Source organism: Mastigoproctus giganteus, chromosome 14, assembly GCF_048544385.1.
Source record: "Mastigoproctus giganteus isolate SK-2022 chromosome 14, ASM4854438v1, whole genome shotgun sequence".
In the NCBI taxonomy this organism is placed as follows: Eukaryota; Metazoa; Arthropoda; class Arachnida; order Uropygi; family Thelyphonidae; genus Mastigoproctus; species Mastigoproctus giganteus.
The window spans coordinates 101931603-101954155 of NC_143588.1; the positions used below are offsets into that span (position 1 = coordinate 101931603).

Consider the following 22553-nt stretch of genomic DNA (forward strand, 5'->3'; position numbering starts at 1 on the left):
GATACAAAGCCTTTTTTTTTATGCTGGGTAGATCATCTGTTTTTTTTCCCTTTTTTCCTTTAGTTTTTTCCTTTAATTTAATTTTGGTAATGTTTATCAAACATATATACCCACCTCAAAACTTACAGTTGAAACAAGTTAGGTAATGTACATATTACCTAACTTGTTTGAATAACTTGTAGATGTCTGTATTCTCTCTAGCTTGTGAATTCTTCTGACCCTATGTGGCTGTCCCAGAGTATAAACAGAAAATTTATTTATCATCAGACGTTGCTTGAATGGCATTATACACAAGTAACACAAATATATTAAAAGGAGGAATGAAACCCCTTTAACCTATGTGAGATCTAAATATTTATTTATTCCTAGTTGGAACTTATATACAGATGGAAATCAGGCATTTCATGTTATATTCCTATCACTTCATTAGTGATTGATACTTCACTGTTACAAAGAACTGAATGGCTAAAGGTAACAAGGTAACAAATGTCAGGGATGTCCAATCTGGAGCCCACTCCTTCACATTGCACCCTGCAGCAATGTAGGCAGCCTTCAAGTGTTATGATTACTCCAAGTTTAAAAATAGCATGCCACAAAATATAGGTTCCCACCAACTTTAAAATATACATTTTTACTAATTTTTGATTTTTCTATATTGCTTTCTCATGTTTTATGTATCTTTCTTAGAATTTAGCAATATTATTATAACCATATAATAATAACAACAGTTCAATAACAGTTATTAGTTTTATGCAATAATTGGTCAATTTTCAAATTTAATTATTAAATGTAAAAAACTGTAAATATAAATGTAGATAACAAAAAAATTAAATTCTATTTTGAAAAATCATTATTGGCGTTAAGGATCAAGTCTTGCAGCCCACAATCCACTTTCCGTAACTCATGCAGCACACAACTGTATTGGTCTCTAGCCAAAAAAACCCTAACACATGGGATCTAATCTGTGTGACATACTCAATCTAACTGAGTTAGATAGTGTATTATTAGTATTATGTAATAATTGGTGGATTTTAAAATTTAATTATTAAATGTAAATACAAATGTAGGTAACAAAAAATCTATGTTTGATCGTGATATCAAATCTTTAGCCATTCAGTTCTTTGTAACAGTGAAGTATCAATCACTGATAAAGTGGAAGGTGCATTCCAGGAAATGTCTGATTTCCATCTGCCTATAATTTCTAACTGTAGATAAGCAGGAAAGATATGTAATGAGTAAAGATTAAATCATTCCTTCTTTTAATGTGTACATTATTTGACTTGTTTCAATTACAAGTTAAGTAATTTATGCAGTGAATTAATATTAGTAGTGGCAAATGATGCAAGAAAGCAAGTTCAAACAGTATCAGCCAAAAAAAGGGACAATACTTCCTATATCACCTGTTCATCCCTTCTAACAGTTTGTCTGATTCTTCTTTGAATTTACTCAAACTACCCACTTCTACAATGCCAGATGGAAGTTTGTTTCAATAATCAACCACCCGCTGGCTGAAGGTAAATTTCTGCACATCTATCCTGCAACCATCTACCCTCAGTTTGAATTTACGTCCTCTCATGTGTGTAATCTGAGCAAGAGGAAGGATTCCATCAGCACTGAGCTTGCTCAATGCATTTAAAAACTTAAATACCTCAATCAGATCTCCACACATGTGCCTGGTCTCCAGACACTGCAATTAGCAGAATTGAAACCTTTTCTGGTAAGAGTACCCTTTTGTTCCTCTACTGATCCCATTGCTCTTCTTCGTAACCATAACAACAGAACCACATCCTTCTTAAATGAGGCCTCCAGGCATGTATGCAGTACTCAAGATGAGGCTTGACCCTTGCCTTACACAATGGGATAATCACCTCCTTATCCCTGCTGGTAAAATTCCTGTTATCACTGACAAAACCCCATGAACTGTCCTGGCAGATTGTAATTACTTTTCAAGCATGTTCGATTTATAAATACATACCTCAGAGGTTAAAAATTTTCTATTCTATAACCTCATTGTACGATATTTACACTATACTATACAACCTTGAGATAGAATTTCTTTAGCATTTTTTAGGGGGGGAAAGGAGATGCATGCACACAGGGATATGGATTAACTTAGTGACATGAAATTTGGTACAAAGTCCAGAAAAATATTCTAAATAAATCCTGAAAATTGAAAAGAATGAGAACTGTTAGTCCAAATTTATCTGATTCATGTTTTTGGAGTTAATAAAGACTCAGAATGACTGAATCTAATTCATTTTAAAAGTGTGACAGCTGTCATTATCTAAATAAATTAGTATAAGGAGACTATAATGCTGTAGGCATTATAACAATACAATATAAAAGCTATGGGCTATTGGATAATAATTTAATAATTATTTTATTTTATAATTTAATACAATTATGATAGTTTTTTTAAATTATTATTCAATAATTAAATAAACTATTTATTTAATTATTAGGTAAAATCTTAATAAAAAATAATTAAAATCAAAGCATATTTATGATATTTAGTTATAAGCACAAAATCCTAGTTAAGTCACTACCAAAAAGTTCAGTTTTGTGTACTAGTCAACATTAATGGGCATCCCAATATAACTGGCAATGAATGAATAAAAATCATTCTACTTAACCAAAATGTCAATAAACAAAGTATGTGTTCCCCTTCCTTGGTTCATATAAAAAAAAAAACAAAAAAACAGAGGAATGGGAACAATGGCCACTATATTATGCAAAGGTTACAATGTAGGCAGCTGTCAAGATGATCACTATTATTGTAATAAATTTTGTTATTATAAGAGAATACAAATTATGGAATAATTCCAAAGTGATATGGCAACTTTTTTTTTTTTTATGGCAACCTTCTGCAAGAGCAATGGTATTGTCTTTTAAAAACAAATTCTGCAGCAAGATAAGATTATAACCCACATAAGACACGAAAACCTGAAGCTCTTCTCTTGAAAGAACAGTTTTCCATTTGGTTTCAAAACGTAGTGAGTTCTCATATTTGTTCTGGAACAATGATACCATATGGAACATGAACTCATAGCTAACAATTTTTTATTTTCAAAACCTGGGAATCAAGAATTTGTAAGCAGGAGGAAAACATAAGGTTTTTGGCAAAAAAAACAGGTGAAAAATTAGATTATTTTTTTTTTTAAATGCAGCAGTTTCAAAAAATAGATTTTTTGGAAAAAGAAAGAAGTTTTTAAATCCTCACTGTCCTTGAAATTAAATTTTACTAAAAAATTACCAATTTTATATTAAAATATAGGCACAAAATTGTTTACCAATACAGTATACTTAATACACATTAGCTTACCTAGCATTTTTCTGTTTGTGGATTTTTGTTTGGATATTCAATTAGAAATCAGCTGATTTGGATTGTTTCAAGAAAGATACTCTTGCAAACTTTGTCCTGTTCAGAAGCCTACTGCAGATATAAGCTAGTCTGTAATCAAGTCACAAAGGAGATTAGGCAGACGAAGGCAGATTATGAGAAATCTTTGGCAAAGGATGCAAAGAAAAACAGCAAAGAGTTCTTTACTTATGTAAACTCTAGAAAGAAGGGGATGAATCAGATTGGTCCACTTAACATAGATGGTTCGACTATTGATGATCCTGCTCAAGTAGCTGATAAATTGAATGAGTATTTTGCATCTACATTCACTCATGAGGAGTTATTCAAGGAGGGGAATGCCAGAAGTTTATCAAACTCTAAAGAGAGCTAAGTGATTTTGTAATAACTGAGAGCTAAGTGGAGGAGAAATTGTTGAAGTTAAACATAAAAAAAGTACCTGGGGCAAATGAAATCTATCTAGTTATATTTAAGGAGGCAGCAAGGGAAGTAAGTAAATCCTTGGCCATAATTATGAGCACATCCTTAGAGTCAGGGGAGGTCCCCATGGACTTGAGATGTGCAAATGTATCACCAATTCACAAAGGGGGGTGCACAAATAATTATAGACCTGTTAGTTTAACTGCTGTTCCAGGGCAAATAACGGAGTCACTGGTTAAAGAGGTGATACAGGATCACCTAGAGAAGACTGCAGTAATAGTTCAGACACAGCATGAGTTTGTTAAGGGGAGGTCTTGTCTGACCAATCTGATTGGATACTATGATGTGGTCACAAAAGAACTGGATGCAAAAAATAATTTTGACAAATATCAAATACTTGGATTTCAGGAAAGCCTTTGATGCTGTTGCACATGGAAGACCACTATACAAATTAGAGCGGCATGGCATTAAGGGCAAGTTGCTGTGACAGATGAAGGGATGGTTGGGTGGGAGATGGCAGAGAGTGGTAATGAATGAACACTGCTCTATGTGGACTAATGTTATTAGTGGAGTCCCCCAGGATTCGGTGCTGGGCCTATTGTTGTTTTGTGCATTTATCAATGATATCAATGAAGGTATATCAGGCTTAATGTTGAAGTTAACAGATGATAAAAAGGTTGGCAGGGTTGTTAATGACACTAAAGACGGTATGCTACTGCAACAGGATCTAGAAAAGTTCAGGTGGATGGGCTGAGAAGTGGCTGAAAATTGTAAAACGATTTTCCTTCCTTAGGAAGGAAAATCCTTTGGCAATTTTTTCGTTAAATTAATTTTTTACTTAATTTTTAATTGCATCAATGTGATTTTTAATTGTGTTCAATTGATTTTTAATTATTTTTGCTGTAATGTAAGATTTTCGATTTTTTAATTGTTTCATTTTAATTTCTGTAGAGTATCATACAGAAGTGTTCTATGTATCATATTGAGGTAAACTTCTCTTATTCTTTTACAAATTTTCATTATCCATTTAATTTCACTAACAAAGTCTGTTGTTTTTGATTTTCCATAACCACATATTTTTTCTATTTTACTATCAGGAAACATATTTCTGGCAGCAAAATACCTCTATGACTCAAAAGAAGATGCGAATAAACATTCCACATATATGACATCATCATTATCATGAAATGAAACATCTATTTTTGCAGTTCTTTCTATGCTCTGCATGCTGTCATTAATTCTAATTTGTATAAAAATGTCTGTTTATATTGTGTTTCCTCACTGCTTAAAATTGAAAGACCACATTTACATATGGTGCACAAGGCAAACATGTTATCTTTTTCAGATAGCATGTCTTGCATTTACACGTTCTGAAATTATTGCATCATATTGCTTTGGCATCTTATTGAAAAATATGTTCACTATCTTTGTACTAAACAAGTGTTAAGAATTACTGCACATAACAGTGAACGATGCTATTATCACACATTTTTGTTTTGAAATATAGATTACCATGACACACCTAACAGCCAATATGTTAAAGAAAATAGACAGAAATTCATAAAATTTTTAAAATCCCAATTTTTAATGTTGTTTTATTACTTTTTGTGAAAAGAAAAAGATGGAGAAAAACTGACTATTTGCAAAAGAGAGAAAACCCTTTTTCACCAACCACGTTACAATGGTGAGATGAGGGGGAAAAGGAGAAAACTGAGTAAAAAAGATGAATTCTATGTTGTAAATCCAGAGAGTTGGCAGCTATGCAACATGAATAAGTAAATGCGGTAAACAATTTCCAAAGATTTGAAAATGCTTCCAATCTTAAAGGGTTTTCAAACCTTCAAGATGGTAAAATCAATTTTTCACATAACATTTTTCAACATATCTATGAGTAATGACCTCAATATATGGATGTCAGGTTAATTGGATTGAAGAGCTATGGTCTGATTTTAAAATGTTCATATAACATTTAAAATAAACAAAAAAACTGCTTTATTTAAGCCAGAAGAGAAGCATGAACAGACTTTCTGCTTTCTGCTTTCTGTGTGTGTGTGTGTGTGTGTGTGTGTGTGTGTGTGTGTGTGTGTGTGTGTGTGTGTGTGTGTGTGTGTGTGTGTGTGTGTGTGTGTGAGATCAGCATGAAATGCAATGTTGTTAGATATGTCCAAAATAACCATACATAATAAATGTGAAAGTCACACCTTGCAGCTGCTTTCTTATTTCAGTTAAATTTTTATTTATAGTGCTGTTTATATTATAATTAACATTTTAAGATTACAAATTTCACAAATAAGTTCTTCACCACCAAGAGACAGCAATCTGTACAAAGTTAAGATTGCCTGTTTTAAAAAATCTTAGCATATCAAAAATATTTAGGCATCAACCACTTACTTGGTGTATGTTAATAGCATATCAAGTTGTATGTTATCCTCATATTTCAAAAGCTGCGTGGTAAGCTTATAATTGTTGAATGGAGTCTCTAAACTGACCATACGATCTCTACTCCAAAGCTTCAATTTCACATCTTTCTGGGACTTATTTTGATCTTCAAACACATCTGACCTGTATTTCATGCCTTCATTCACCTTAGCAATGTGAAAGAGATTATCTTGTTTTATTCTAATTCTTAAAATATGACAAATAAAAATATCTAAATTGCTATTAAAATTTTAGTTAGAGAAAAGTTTTAAGTGTATAATAAATGTACTTAAAGCTGACATGGGCAGAATTGGAAAAAAAACCAGCAAATTGCTTGCAAAGAACTTGTAAAAACATATGAGTCAAAAAAATAAAAAAATTACTTTTACCGAGATATTGTATCAAATTCTTTTTTGAGTCTAAAGTTATAGGCATTATTTTAAATGTTAAAATTACTGCTTTACTAAATGTATATGGAATGCAAAAGCAACATTTATGTATTGAGCCATAACTACAAAAGTAATTTTTACACAAAAAGTCACACATTATATACTGTAAAGCAATTTACAGTAATTTTTCTTATTCTTGAGAAAAAAAACAAATAGATAGCTTCAAATAAACAGCATTTCTGTATAAAAAGAAACATATTATTATTTATTTTCACTGAATGCCAATACCCAAATTTAGCATTTAAAATAACATGAAATCATTTAAAATATGAAAGACCGTTTCAGAATTGAAAAAAAACCCAGCAAATTGCTTGCAAAGAACTTGTAAAAACATATGAGTCAAAAAAATAAAAAAATTACTTTTACCCAGATATTGTAACAAATTCTTTTTTGAGTCTAAAGTTATAGGCATTATTTTAAATGTTAAAATTACTGCTTTACTAAATGTATATGCAACATTTATGTATTGAGCCATAACTACAAAAGTAATTTTTACACAAAAAAGTCACACATTATATGCTGTAAAGCAATTTACAGTAATTTTTCTTATCCTTGAGAAAAAAAAAAAAAAAATAGATAGCTTCAAATAAATAGCATTTCTGTATAAAAAGAAACATATTATTATTTATTTTCACTGAATGCCAATACCCAAATTTAGCATTTAAAATAACATGAAATAATTTAAAATATGAAAGGCCATTTCAACGATCACTGTCCCTTAACTGGTGGGTAACTATGCACCCCCTCAATGTGGGCACTAGCAACCCGTTATGAAAAGTATAGCTGTCTTTGTTGTACTAGCACCTGTATTAGGGTGCCTGAAGGGATAGGAAGGTGATTATCCCATTGTATAAGGCAATGATTAGGCCACATCTTGAGTACTGCATACAAGTCTGGAAGCCACATTTTAGGAAGGATGTGAATCTGTTGTAACAGTTGCAGAGAAGAGCAACAAAAGGGTGCTCTTAGCGAGAAGGGCTGCAGTTTTGCAAATTGTAGCATCTAAAGACTAACCACCAGGAGTAGATCTGATTTTTTGGCTGATGCTGTATAAGCTTGCTTTCTTGCATCATATGCCTCAACTAATGCTACACACACACACATGATGGAATATAAATTCAAATAGAGGAAGGATGGTTGTAGGTTGGATGTGTGTAAATTTTCCTTCACCCAGTTTTTTTTTTTTTTTTTTTTTATGAAAACCCCAAACACGAGAGGTATTAGAACATATAATAGTTAGTACCGTGCTTGGATTAGAGGTTGAGAAGATGAAAGACGATATTTGTTGACATTAGACTTGAACTTCTGTAGACTGTAATTTTCAGAAAATAGTATGAAGAAAAGTTGTTCCAGAAAATGGCAGTTGAATGAATAAACAAGGAAGATGAAAAGTTGGTTCTGTGAGTTTGAAGTCTGACAGTAAATGGATGTTGGCTGGTGGTAGCACATGTCCGGACTGTTTTGAAAGAGAGAGCGGGAATTATAGAAGCCAATTCAGAAGAACAGTGCCCATGGAAGTATCTGTAGAAAAGGCATGCAGCAGAAACAGTACATCTATGAGACAGCAAGTGCAGAGACTCTGTTAGAGAGGAGTCATTAATTAACCTAACTGTCCTCTTCTGAATGGAATCTAGAAACCTGAGATGTTTTGGTGGCACTGCCCCAAATGTGGGAACAATATTCCATGGTAGGACGAATTTGCGATTTGTACAGAGTGAACAGCTGTTTGGAAGAAAAGTAACGCTGAGTGTGAAAAAGAAAAGCAAGTTTTTTAGATGCAGAGGTGGCATATTTGTAATGTGCTCGTGCCAAGAGAGAGATTAGAAATCAGGGTAATCCCCAAAAGAGATATATCATTTTGTCTAGAAATCGGAGTGTCACCAAAGATAAGTATAGGAGCAGAAGAATCCTTTTTGCAAGATATAAGACAAGACTGAGTTTAAGAAGGATTGAAATCAACTAAGTTATTTTTGCCCCACTGCAGAATTACCTGGAGATCAGCATTTATGGAATTGGTTGCAGATAATCAAGAAGTTGAAGCTGATTGAGCAGGGCAAGGTTTCTCAAAATGGAAAGTGGAATGCAATGTGCTATCATCAGCAAAACTACTGTAGGATTTCCAGTCAATGGAAGAAGGTCATTAATATACATGAGGAAAAGAGTGGGGGAAAGAACTGAACCTTGGGGAACACTGGCATTAGTGGAGAAGTTAGAAGACAGAGAACCATCTACCATTACCCTCAGTGAGCGATCACCTTTAGAAGACCTTTATGCCAAATACGATTTAAAGTCTTTGAGATGTCAAGAGCAACTGCTTGTGTTTCACCAAACTTTTCCATTGAATTTGTCCACAAATGGGTAACATAAGCCAGAATATCACCAGTGGATAGACACTGACGGAATCCATACTGGCGATTGTTGATCAGACGGAAGGTTTCTAGGTAGTTTAAGAGTTGGCGGTTAATTGATTTCTCCATTACTTTAGAAATAGTAGAAGTAATTGCAATGGGGTGATAATTGGATGGGAAGGATTTGTCACCCTTTTTAGGAACTGGCTGGATATGAGCAAATTTCCAAGCAGAAGGAAAAACACCTTTGGAATAAGAAAGTGAAAAAAAGGCAGCAAAGAACAGGAGTAAGTTCAGGAGCACAGGTTTTGAGAACAAGTGGAGAAATACCATCAGGACCTGGGGCTTTCTTAGCAACAAGATTTGTCAAAATCCTTCTGACATCCTTTTGATGGAAGACCACAGGAATAAATTTTCTGTTTATACTCCGGCACGACAACCAAGTCAGTAGAGTTTACAATAAATCGTCAATACAAATATTTATCGTATTTAGTAGTCACAGGCTTGAACCCTGGTCTACTCAAGGAACGCGTGATGCACTCTCACTCCTGACCACTGGGTTATGTCAGGCCCTGAAGAAGACCACAGGAGGCATTGAATAGAGGTAGAAACAAACTCCCATATGGTGTAGTAGAGGTGGGTAGTTTGAATAGATTTAAGGAAGAACTAGATAATTTGTCAGAGGAAATGGACAGGTGAAATGGGAAGTGTTGACTTTTTTTTTTTTTTTTTTTTTTGGCTGATGCTGTATCCTTGTTTTCTTGCATCATTTTACGCTAATACTACTAATAATAATATGCTAAAATATTATACCATAGTAAGTTACATCCATACAAAATCTGTGGTGTTCAAGAAGTGTCAGAATGTGGCAAATTAATCATATACTGTTCTATAAATAATTTTGAGAGTTGAAAAACCAATACCCTAGTATCTAAATATCCTGATAATATCTGCTGGAATCTATAACTAAACACAACTGTTGTTATTGAGTCAAAGAAAATCCTTGTGAAATTCATCATGCTCCTCTTCATTCAGATAAGATAACCACATGGTACAGTGTTTCATCCTTTGGCATAATCACACCCTACTTTTTTTTTTAAATTATTAAAATAAGAATGTAATAGTTACAGCAGAAATTACTGCACTATGACTGAAACCTATCCAGCTCATGAGGTGCATCATCTTGGTAATTAGAATATTTGATTGTAACAAGATGGTAATACTTTCCACGCAGCTAATTTTCTATGTAGTCATTACAAAGCTTATTTTTGGACATCTTATTTCTTGTTTTGTAGAAACACCTCCTCTTCCACCATGCCCTCTCTAGATTACATGGTGACTGATTTATTTTACTTAGAAATGTTGAAAACCCAAGTTTATCAATCATATCTGACCATTATTCAGAATTTGAAAATTGAAATCTGGGAAGGGTTAGCTTCTATTCCCAACAGATACTGTGTAGGGCAAAGTTTATTGTCATAATTTGTGGCAGAGAATAAATCTTCCGCTAAAGAACACAGTTTTTTGTGCTCTCTAGTATTTAAAGATTAGATAAGTTAGCTGATCCCAAGTGGAGGGAACAGAGTTTTCAACATGAGTGATTCAAGAATTTTAGCCCGCACAACAAAAAATTTGCAATAGCAGTGGAAAATAATGCAAGAAAGCAAGCTTATACAGCAAAAAAAAAAAAAAAATTCATTGATTTTATTTAAGCTGTTAACTTTCACAACACATGGATGTTTGTTCTAGCAACCACCCACACACTAACTAAAGGAAAATTTCCGCACATCTCTTCTCCTCCCTCAATTTGAATTTGTGCCCCCTCATGTGTAGTCTGAGCAAGAGGAAAAATCCCATCTGCACTCAGCTCGTTCAATACATTCAAAGCTTTAAACACCACAATCAGATCACTTTGCAGGTGCCTAGCCTCCACATGCTGCAATTTTCAGAACTCATGTCTTTTTTGGTAGGAGCAAAAAAGTTTTGTTCACATTACCAATCTCGTTGCCCTTCTCTGTACCTGTTCCAGCAGCTCTACATCCTTCCTAAAAGGAATCCTGCAGACATCTACACAACACTCTAGATGTGGCTTGGTCATTACTTTACACAACAAGATAATCATCTCCTCATCCCTCCTAGAAAGTTTCTTATATAAAATCAACAAAACCTTATCAAGTTGTCCTGGCAGCCTGTCTGCACTGCTCAGAATTTGATATCTGACTGCATAATTACATACAGATCTTTTTTCATTTTGCACTATCCTGAGTGTATCACCGCATAGTTGGTACCTTACACTGGGACTACCGCTATCCATATGCAGTACTTTGGACTTGTCAATGTTAAACTTCAGTTGCCATTATTCAGCCCATCTGCCTAAATTTTCTAGATCTTGTTGCAGTAACATACCATCATTACTACCATTAACAACCCTGCCAACCTTTGTATCAAACTTAGACATCAAGCCTGATATAACTTCAACAATATCATTAATACATACAGAATACAACAATGGCCCCACCACCAAACCCTGGGGGGGGGGACTCCATTAATAACATTAGTCCACAAAGAGTAGTATCCACCGATTACCACTCTCTGTCTTCTCCCACTCAACCATCCCTTTATCTATAGCAGCAACCTGCCCTTAATGCTACGCTACAACAAATTGTACAGCAGTCTTTTATGTGCAACAGTATCAAAACAAATCCAAATACTCATATACGATATCAAAATTATTTTTTGCATCCAGTTCCTTTGTGACCACATCATAGTAACCAATTAAATTGGTCAAACAAAATTTCTACATAACAAACCCACACTATGTCTGAAGTATAATTACCACCTTATCTAGATAATCCTGCATTACTTCTTTTAGCACTAAGCCCATAATTTTCCCTGGAACAAAAGCTAAGCTAACAGGTCTGTAATTACTCATGTCACCCTTTGATCCCACTCTGTGAATTGGGGATACATTCACACGTCTCCAGTCCCCATACAGTTGCACATATCCCCACTCCCCAGTGGGGATATGTGCAACTGTATGGGGACTGGAGGCTCCAAGCAGTTCTTGAAATCATTAGCACTTTGCTTTCAAGGCTGCTGCTGCTGCTTATTCCAATAGAAGCAGTGTAAGCACTTTCATCTCTGTCTGTGACTATTGTTAATCTATTAGTTTGTGTTTCCCTCCAAGCTAGTAGTTTTCCAACCCACCTAACACTGCCTCTATAGCATCAGCAAATATTCTTGCAATCTTTCTATTTAAGTGTATTCTATCCCTGCAATAGTCGTCTCTCCTGTTAGCAAGCACAGACCACACTGAAAAAAATTCTATTGTATGAGCCTTGCACAATCTCTCCAGGTCCAAATTGATTGACAAGGCTGTCATCATATACTTCCTCCTATTGTGTCTGGAAAGAGTTGCAGACACTTTCAAATTTAACTCCAACTCACAACTTTTTTTCAACATTGACCTGTACTTGTCAAGTAAGTCTACAGATCTCCTACTCTTAATGTCATTAGTGTCAATGTGTACAACACATTGCCACTGTTGGCACGTGTAAAATAAACGTAATTTGCCTTCAGCAATGTACACATTATTTTCTACAAGTTTTAGCATATTATATTAGAAGGATATGATTTCTGTCAGTCATCATCATCAACTGTAACTGTTCCGCTATTCCACGGATCAATGTATGAAGCCTCGCCACTATGCCCTGTCCATGTACTTCTCTCCGTTGTTGATTTCAACAATGGAGAGAAGTTATGGTAAATAAATAGAATCCTTCTCTCTTAATGACATCGGTCTTTATCATGTCCTGCCACCTCACTCTTGATCTCCCCCTTGGTCTTTTGTTCCTTTATTGCAAATCAAACATTCTTCTTGGCAAACACCTCTCGTTCATCCACTCGATATGTCCAAACCATTTCAAATGGGACCTTTCAATCCTATACTGGAGATTTTCAACTAGAATTCTCTCCCTAATCACATCATTCCTGATTTTGTTGCATCTTGTCTTTCCAGCTATGCTCCTCACAAATCTAATTTCTGCCCTCTGCATTCTGCTTTCATTCTTTTTCCTCTTAGTCCAAGTTTCAGGTGCATACGTCCCAACTGGTATGTAATAGATCTGATGTATAGCCTTCTTACACTTGAGTGGCGTGTTCCAGATCAGATCTCCTGTCTGCCTATATAAATTCCTGCCCACTTGGATCCTTCTACTTATTTCTTTGTTGTTGTTGTTGTGGGGTTTTCTGGCGCATAAGCTGCTTTGGCTATAATGCGCCTAACTTATTTCTTTGTCTATCACTCGTCTTTGTAATGGTGCTTCCTAGATACTTAAAGTTGTTAACCATTTTTAGCTCTTTCCCTACCATTGTAATGTATCTGTCAGGCTCACTACTCCTCTTTAGAACCATTACTTTTTGCATCTACATTCACACATGAGGAGTTGTTCAGGAAGGGGAATGTTGTAGTGAAGTAAACATTGGCAGTGAGCTAGATGATTTTCTAATAACTGAGAGGAAAGTGGAGGAGAAATTGTTGAGGATAAACATAAAAAAGGCACCCGGGGTGGATGGGATCTATCCAGTTATATTAAAGGAGGCAGCAAAGGAAGTAAGAAAACCCCTGGCCATAATTATGAGAGCTTCTTTGGACTCAGGGGAGGTACCCATAGACTGGAGATGTGCAAATGTAACCCCAATTCACAAAGGAGGATCAAAGGCTGACACAAGTAATTATAGACCTGTTAGTTTAACTTCGGTTCCAGGAAAATTAATGGAGGCACTGGTTAAAGAAGCACTGCAGGATCATCTGGACAAGAATTCAGTTATAGCTCAGACACAGCATGGTTTTGTTAAGGGCAGGTCTTCTCTGACCAATTTGATTGGATACTATGATGTAGTCACAAAAGAACTGGATGCAGGGAATAACTTTGATATTATATATTTGGATCTTAGAAAGGCTTTTGATACTGTTGTGCATGGAAGACTGCTGCACAAATTGGAGCAGTGTGGCATTGGAGGCAAATTGCTGCTATGGATAAAGGGATGGTTGAGTGGCAGAAGACAGAGAGTGGTAATCAATGGACACTGCTCAACGTGGACTAATGTTATTAGTGGAGTTCCTCAGGGTTCAGTGTTGGGTCCATTGTTGTTTTCTGTATTTATAAATGATATAGATGATGGTATATCAAGCTTAATGTCCAAGTTTGCAGACAATACAAAGGTTGGCAGGGTTGTTAATGATGCTATGCTGCTGCAACAGGATCTGGAAAGGTTGAACAGATGGGCTGAGAGGTGGCAAATGAAGTTTAACATTGACAAATGTAAAGAACTACATATGGGAAACAGTAACCCCAGATCAACGTATCAACTCTGTGGTACTACGCTGACAGTGGTACAGAATGAAAAGGACCTGGGGGTAATTGTGCAGGCAGATATGAAGTTCTCTGAGCAGTGCAGACGAGCTGCAAGAGTAGCTCATGGTGTCTTGTCAATGATATACAGGAATTTTTCTAGCAGGGATAGGGATGTGATTATTCCCTTGTATAAGGCATTGGTCAGGCCACACCTTGAGTACTGTATACAGGTCTGGAGGCCTCATTTCAAGAAGGATGTAGAGCTGCTGGAACGAGTACAGAGAAGGGCAACAAGATTAGTGAATGGAATAAAGGGTTGCTCTTACGAAGAAAGGCTTAAGTTTTGCAAATTACAGAGTCTGGAGACTAGGCATCGGCGAGGTGATCTGATAGAGGTGTATAAGGCTTTGAATGGCTTGAGCATGCTCAATGCTGATGGGATTCTTCCTCTTGCTCAGAATAATCACCTGAGAGGGCATAAATTCAAATTGAGGAAGGACGGATGTCGGATAGATGTGCGGAAATTTGCCTTTAGCCAGCGGGCAGTTGGTTTGTGGAATAGACTTCCATCACTTGTTGTTGAAGTTGATAGCCTAAACAAATTTAAGGCTCAGCTGGACAGGTATTTCGAACGAACGGAGGGGTGAAATGGGAGTAGTGGTTGTGCTTTTTTTTTTTTTTTTTTTTTTTTTGGCTGATGCTGAATAAGCTTGCTTTCTTGCATCATATGCCTCTAGTAATGCTATAATGCTAATACTTCACTCTTCTCCTGACTGAAAACCAGTCCAAACTCATTGGTTATACTAGCTCTCATATCAACTTGCCATAGCACTTGTTCCCTGCTCTCCCCCCATATGCAGAGGTCATCTGCAATGAGCATGACTTTCATCTGGTCTTGTCCAAGTTTTCTGCCACTCTACATTGCACATCATTCACGACAGCTATAAACATCAGTGGTGGTTACTGCTGTTTATACTGATTTCTATCAGTATAACACACAAATAGTACAGAAAACAAAACTCCAAGATCCCACCATTTGATATCTGACTACATTACACCTAACATCATGGTCAATTTAAAATCTTAACGTGTCCATGCTTTCCACTGCATCCTGTATATGCATGCATCCCTGCAAGTACATACACACATGTACAAAGGGTGAGTGAAAAGTCACTTTCCATTTTGAAACTTGCATTACTTGATTAGTATTTAAGATAGAATTGCATCATTCTTGTTTTTCAAATAGCATTTTAAATAATTTAGTTTGCCTTCTTTTTTTTGTCCTCTCCACTAATCATTTTGATATTTTTTTTTGCAGTGAATGTCATTACCTAGAGATATTAAGCTTAAATTGTCACTACTCAACCCAATTACCTAATTTGTCTAGATGTTGTTGCAGTAATATATCCTGAATACCGTGATTAACTACCTTGTCAACCTGCACATCATCTGTAAACTTAGACATTAAGCATGATATGCCTTCATCAATATCATTAATAAATATAGAAAACAATGAGCCAGCAATGAACTCTGGGGGACACTGCTAATAACATTAGTCCAAGAGCAGTGCCCATTGATATCAGTCTGAAATGTTAAGCACTGTAGCATGCCATCCAACTGAGATACATTGACTATAAATTATTGCTTCAATAACCTGCTTAAGTTTTCTGGATATGTCACAGGATGCTTACGTGAAACATGACATGTCTTGCACTGAGCCCATAATTTGCCATAACATGATTTAATATGGAATGATGAGGAATACTGCAGGTTCCTAACTAACAATGAAACTTTCACTGAGCTTCTGTTGTGGAATTCATTTTTCACAAATAACTGCAACTACACAGGCCAATGTTCCTTTGTGGACCTCTATGAAATGGCACTAAAGAAAACTCTAAGATATATATATATATATATGCACACACATATATAATAAATAGAAAATTACATGTGCAAGAATATTAAAAATGGAGAAAGGAAAGTGGAGGATACTGAAAGCTGAAAGAATGTGGGAAAATAGTAATGATCCTAACAATGTAATAATACACATAATCAATATAAAGATTATATCTAAGAAATACAATTTATAAAATACTTGTTATCAGCATTTATGTTTGAACATTAAAGTTATGGATTTTTTTTATTTTTTAGTAAATAATGAGTAATTATATGTATATATAAAACCTGGGATAAGTGCATAACACATTCAAAACATCAATGTTATGTTATTTGGTTTTTAGGAGCATTAGCAACTAAGGCCATATTGCTCCGTGAATATGCGGTGGTCATTCCTGACCTTTCCGCATCCTCCGTATTTGGTGGTGACGGGCTCGAACCCCGGTCTAATCAAGAAGCGTGTGCTACGCACTGCTGCTCCTTCCTACCATACGGAGGCACCTCAAAACATCAATACTGAAACTAAAGTAAAATGGAACGTTACAGAAACTTCATCAGGGGATCACAACTGTGATAATCCTTGGGACCATAACATTTCATACATCTCTGTCAATGCAAGCAGATCAAAAAGGAAAAGTGCAATAAATATGTACATTGCTCCATCATTCAACCATTGCTTTTAGCTAGATATACACAATTAAAATATCAATAAATTAAAAAATTAAATTGTCTTTTTAAAAATTCAATAAATTAATGTTTTAGCTGAATACTTCACTAATCAAATGGAATTTAAAATAAATTAATTTACAGCATACATTCTAAGATTATATCAATTAACACATTAACATGTAGTACATTGAGACCGCCATTTTTAACAATGTATCCTCTGAATTTACAAGTGTTTTGCAACCCTACTTATACTACTTTTACTATTTGATCTGCTTGCACTGACAGAGACATAAAAAAAATTGCAGCTCAAATGGATTGTAACAGTTGTGGTCTCCTGACAAAGTTTGCAGTTTTCCATTTTACTTTCATTTCAGTATTGATGTTTTGAATCCATTATGTTTATCCAATTTACATATCTAATAATTTACTAAAAAATGCTCATTATTTATTAAAAATTTTAAAAAATCCAAAACTTTATAATTCTAAACATCAGTATCAATGCTGATAACAAGTATTTTATGGATATAATCTTTATCATACTGATTATGAATATTATTACATTGTTAGGATCATTAATATTTTTCATATTCTGTCAATATATTCCTTTCTTATACTTCCCTTTCTTTCTTATACTTCCACTTACCTTTCTCCACTTCCTCTAGGTCAGCATCCTTCACAATGAGCACTTCAGCTTAATTTTCCATTTATTATTCATATATTTTAACACTCTTCATCAGCAGCATAGCTTGAAGGTGTTTGTTCATATCCTGTTTCCACATGGAATGCATTCACCTATACAGTAACTAATATTGTTACTTTATACACAATATATATATATATATATATATATATATATATATATATATATATATATATATATAAACCTACAATATGAGGTATGATCAAAAGGTTTGTTAGCCACCTTCATCATCTGGGAAATGAAGATGCTTACTTAGAAGCTTATCTCTTTTGGAGCAGTCTCCTTGACATTCTATACACTGATTCCAATGCTTCTACAACTTATGGAAGCATTTCTGATAAGACTTTTTTTTTGGAATTGTTAATTTTCTAATAATTTCTGTGTCAATTTCTGTGTCAATAATTCCCTTGTATAAGGCAATGGTCAGGCCACACCTAGAGTACTGTATACAGGTCTGGAGGCCTAATTTCAAGAAGGATGTAGAGCTGCTGGAACGAGTACAGAGAAGGGCAACAAGATTAGTGAATGGAACAAAGGGGTGCTCTTACGAAGAAAGGCTTAAGTTTTGCAAATTACAGAGTCTGGAGACTAGGCACCAGCGAGGTGATCTGATAGAGGTGTATAAAGCCTTGAATGGTTTGAGTATGCTCAATGCTGATGGGATTCTTCCTCTAGCTCAGAATAATCACCTGAGAGGGCATAAATTCAAATTGAGGAAAGACAGATGTAGGATAGACGTGCGGAAATTTGCCTTTAGCCAGCGGGTGGTTGGTTGGTGGAACAGACTTCCATCCCTTGTAGTGGAGATTGATAGCCTAAATAAGTTTAAGGCTCAGCTGGACAGGTATTTTGAATGAACAGAGGGGCGAAGTGGAAGTGGGGTTTTTTTTTTTTTTTTTTGGCTGATGCTGCATAAGCTTGCTTTCTTGCATCAAATGCCTCTACTAATGCTAATGGTCCAAATAATTTAAGGCTTTAAGCAAGGAAAAAAAAAAAAAAAAAGCAAAGGGAACTAAACCAGTGACACAAACACAGGAATGGAGTATTTTGCAAAAAATTCTTGAATGGGAAGTGTAAAAGTATGCAGGGGTGTTATCATGATGCAACTGGCAATTCCCCAAAGTCAAATTTTTGGCTGTTTTCTGCAAACAGCATTGCACAATCATCACACATTGTTTTATAAGTTCATCAACTAAAAAAAAAAAAAAATTTTCTGTTTATACTCCGGGACGACCAAACGGTCAGAGGAGTTCACAAGATAGACAGAATACAAGAAACAGCACCGTATTCAGTAGTCACGGGCTTGAACCCCGGTCACTCAAGGCACGTGTACTTATGCACCCGCGCGCCTGACCACTAGGCTACGCATGCAAAATAAATTCATAATGAAAAATGGCCTGTGAGTAAAAAAATATGAAAAGCACTATCTTCACATTTAATTGAGATTATCTTGTTTTTTTTTTTTTTGGCCTTGGAGAAGATGGAACCTTCCACTTCATTTTTCCCTTTCACCAGTAATGGCAGAAGAAACAAAGTGTGGATCAACTCAGCAGCAGCATATTGACGAAGATCTTGATGTGACAACCTGTCTGTGATCAGTGAGGATGCAAGGCACAAACTTAGCTGAAATGTATTGCATTCCCAAATCTTGTGTTAAAATTGATTAGCATGTCCCATAAGAAATACCAATTTCATTAGCAACTTTACACATAGTTAAACATTGATCACTGGTGATCAGATCATAAACAATAGCAATTTTTAAAACATTTCTGAAGTTGGCCAGAGTAAGGATCATCTTTGATGGTCAAGTGGATCTCTTTAAACTTTGTGAATCACTGAGAAGTCTTTGAATAACAAAACATCTACTCTGAAAGCTCTTTTTAAAATTTGTGGGTTTCTGTTGCATTTTCCAAAATCTGAAAAATAATTTGATGCAAATTTACTGCTCAGTAAAATTGCTCATTTCAATGTACAAAGGAACACAAAAAAAAAAAAAAAAAAACACTACTCAATATTCACTAATTCAGATCCATGCATTACTAAACATGTTGTTATAGGTCCCAACTTGCTATGATGCCATAATTTCAGGATACAAAGTCAGTTTCTGAATTTTTTTTTAAAAAAAAATATGCTGTGTGTGTGTGTGGGCGTGCACGCACATATATACACACAGCTAAAATAGCTAAGTATACAGCTAAAATATACATGTATATACATACTAAAATCCTGTTACAACAAAATTTAACTTTGTTTGTTTATGTAAGTTTGCTTCACTTTTCCAATAAAGCCAAAATTTCTGCTGTATTTAATTACACTAAAATTAAAATCAATAATTGCACTGAAGTTAAATAATATTACTGATTTTGGTGCCTATTTTTAAAAAATAAATGGCCTGCTTACTGGGATTTTCTAAATCATGAAAATGCAAAGTCTAAAGATACTGCTGGCATTTATTTCTCCGAATTTTTCACAAATACTATTTTGTTCAAACGAGACTTATAAAGCATTATTAATAAGAAACATTGTCTGTAACCTGAAAATTAGTGAATTTTTTTCAAAAAAATATTTATAATGAAGGTATTTTACTCTGTGAGCGAGAGAGAGAGAGAGAGAGAGAGAGAGAGAGAGAGAGAGAGAGAGAGAGAGAGAGAGAGAGTTTTTTTTTTAATCTTTTCAAAAAACATTTTCACTTTAGAGAATTTTAGAAAATGTTCTCTACTTTCACCCCTATGATACATTTTGACTCTCATGGTTAAAATCTGTACAACTATTATGCTTAATAAAAAATATAAAATACAATTTCCATTAGCTTACAGTATATATCATCTGATATAAGCGATCAGGTGAATATTTTATATGTGCAGTAGTCTTGAAGCCACCAGTAAGTGTATCCTCATCATCATATATTTGTTTCTTTCTAGATGTAGCTATCTCAAAATCTGGTGCCTCAGGAACAGTTATCTGGAATGTTGATTCTTTTGTTGTTACATCCCAAGTTGCCAACAAGTTGATTTCACGCTTATACAGAGAACCTGAAAAAAAATTATTAATTATTTAAAGGTCAACCCTCAATGCTTTAATAATTATGCAAGAATAAATTCTGCCCTTCCAAATGGAAGTTTTGTCTACCATAATCTCACTCCATCTGATTATCATGTATTAAATCTCTTCAGTACCCCTTAACTGAAGAGAAGTATAGAAAACCATGAAGCATTGAAAACTGCCTTAGAATTATCTTGCCATTCCTTTGGCTTTTGAATTTTAAAATAAAGTTATCAAAAATTTTGAGAAAAGATGGAATTTGTAGCAGATTGTAGCAGAGAAAGAAAGAAAGAAAGGCTGGATACTGCCATTGAGCCTTTATTTCTCATAAAGGCAGAGCAAAAAATAAATAAATAAATATCTTCTTTACAACTTGACACATTCACAAAAAACTAAAAGATATGGATTTCATTTGTGTATGAATCAGTTCATGTGTGTGTGTGTGTGTGTGTGTGTGTGTGTGTAGGAGCACACGATTTATTTATCCTATACAAGGATATGACTCAGAATTAATTACACTAGCCAACAAATTTAAGCTTCTTTGCTTTTTATCATAATAAAGTAAGCTTTCCATACATATTTTGTAATAATGAACACAAACATGACTTTAAAATTTTACTATCACATCTGTTTTTAGGGAACATTAAATTTATTTTTTACTGCTTGATTAACAAATCATTTTACAAGTTTTAAAAACCATGAATTTTTATCTTTTGTTAAAGTTTTATTATAGAAAAACCAGTAAAAACCAGTGGGGGTAAGTGTGTGTGTGGGGGGGGTAACATAGCATTCCATTCCATAAATGAAAATCACCAATTTCACAGACTGCAAACATGGTTAAGGAAGACGTCACTTTAACTATTCCTCCTCCCCAGATGGAGATAGCTGGAAGGACAAAACCATCAAACTACTCTCCCATCCATCACCACACACACACAAGGAGCTTCAGGAGAGTGGCCAGATTGTTACCAAGTAGCCAGGTCAGAAGATAAACTAATCCTCTTCTCCACCCTTAAATCCCCATTAATTTCAAGGCATTCCACTGAGGATGCCCTAAAAATAAATGCCTTTCATTAACATCATGTTTTCATCATCATCATCAGTGTTCTCCCAAGGGCAGGTTCAAATACACAACTCAACAACCATGTTTCCATGCCTTCCTATTCTCAGCCTTCCTTTTCTCCCCATATCTACCATCCCCTCCCAATTCACCAATCTTAGTTTTGCTTGACCTCCCTCTAGGCCTCCTCCCCTCAACTTCTCCCTCTATCGTATCCTTCATCACCCCCCCCCCCCAACCTTGCAACCAATCCAATTTCTCATATCATCTGATTTGTAGACCAATGAATATTTCTGATTCCTGCTTTTATCTTTATACTACTAAATCCATTAAATTTTTGTTTCCATTATATTAGCATGGCATCTAAGAATGGAACTTGCCTCAATTGTCAAATTGTTATATTCTCAAAAATTAAAGCCATTAATTTATTATATTTTTGCTTCAAATATTGGAAAGTACATCCTTCTTTGTGCAAAACTTTCATGAAGATTTTCATTAGGCCTGATTTGATATGAAGATGAAGCAATAAAATGTTCTGACTAGTGGTGGAATGTGAACTTTCTTCTATGTGGAAATATGTTCTGTATGAGATAAAAAAAAACTCCTGTCACCTTGTACAGCATAGAGCAGCGATTCCCAATCTTTTATCACTCAAGTCACACTTTGTTAAAAGACGAATATTAGCAGCACCCCGAAATAATGATTGCCATTGAACTCAATGGAATTTTTCCTAATCTCACAGCATACTTGAAAAGGGTCACAGCACACCAATATGCTGAGGCACACCGGTTAGGAACCACTGGCATAGAGGAAACCTTTGCTCTGATGTCCCAATC

The 22553-nt window shown here is 34.9% G+C and overlaps 1 protein-coding gene across 1 annotated transcript in view; it reads right to left on the bottom strand.

The window, feature by feature from the left end:
• The window catches only part of LOC150075450 (uncharacterized), a 286845-nt gene that overhangs the window by 140614 nt on the left and 123678 nt on the right, over positions 1–22553 (bottom strand). The window contains exons 21-22 of the mRNA XM_090388490.1: positions 20430–20647; positions 6170–6363 (exon numbers count right to left, since the gene is read on the bottom strand). Coding sequence (XP_090244616.1) covers positions 6170–6363; positions 20430–20647 — 412 coding nt within the window. The remainder of the gene's footprint in view (positions 1–6169; positions 6364–20429; positions 20648–22553) is intronic.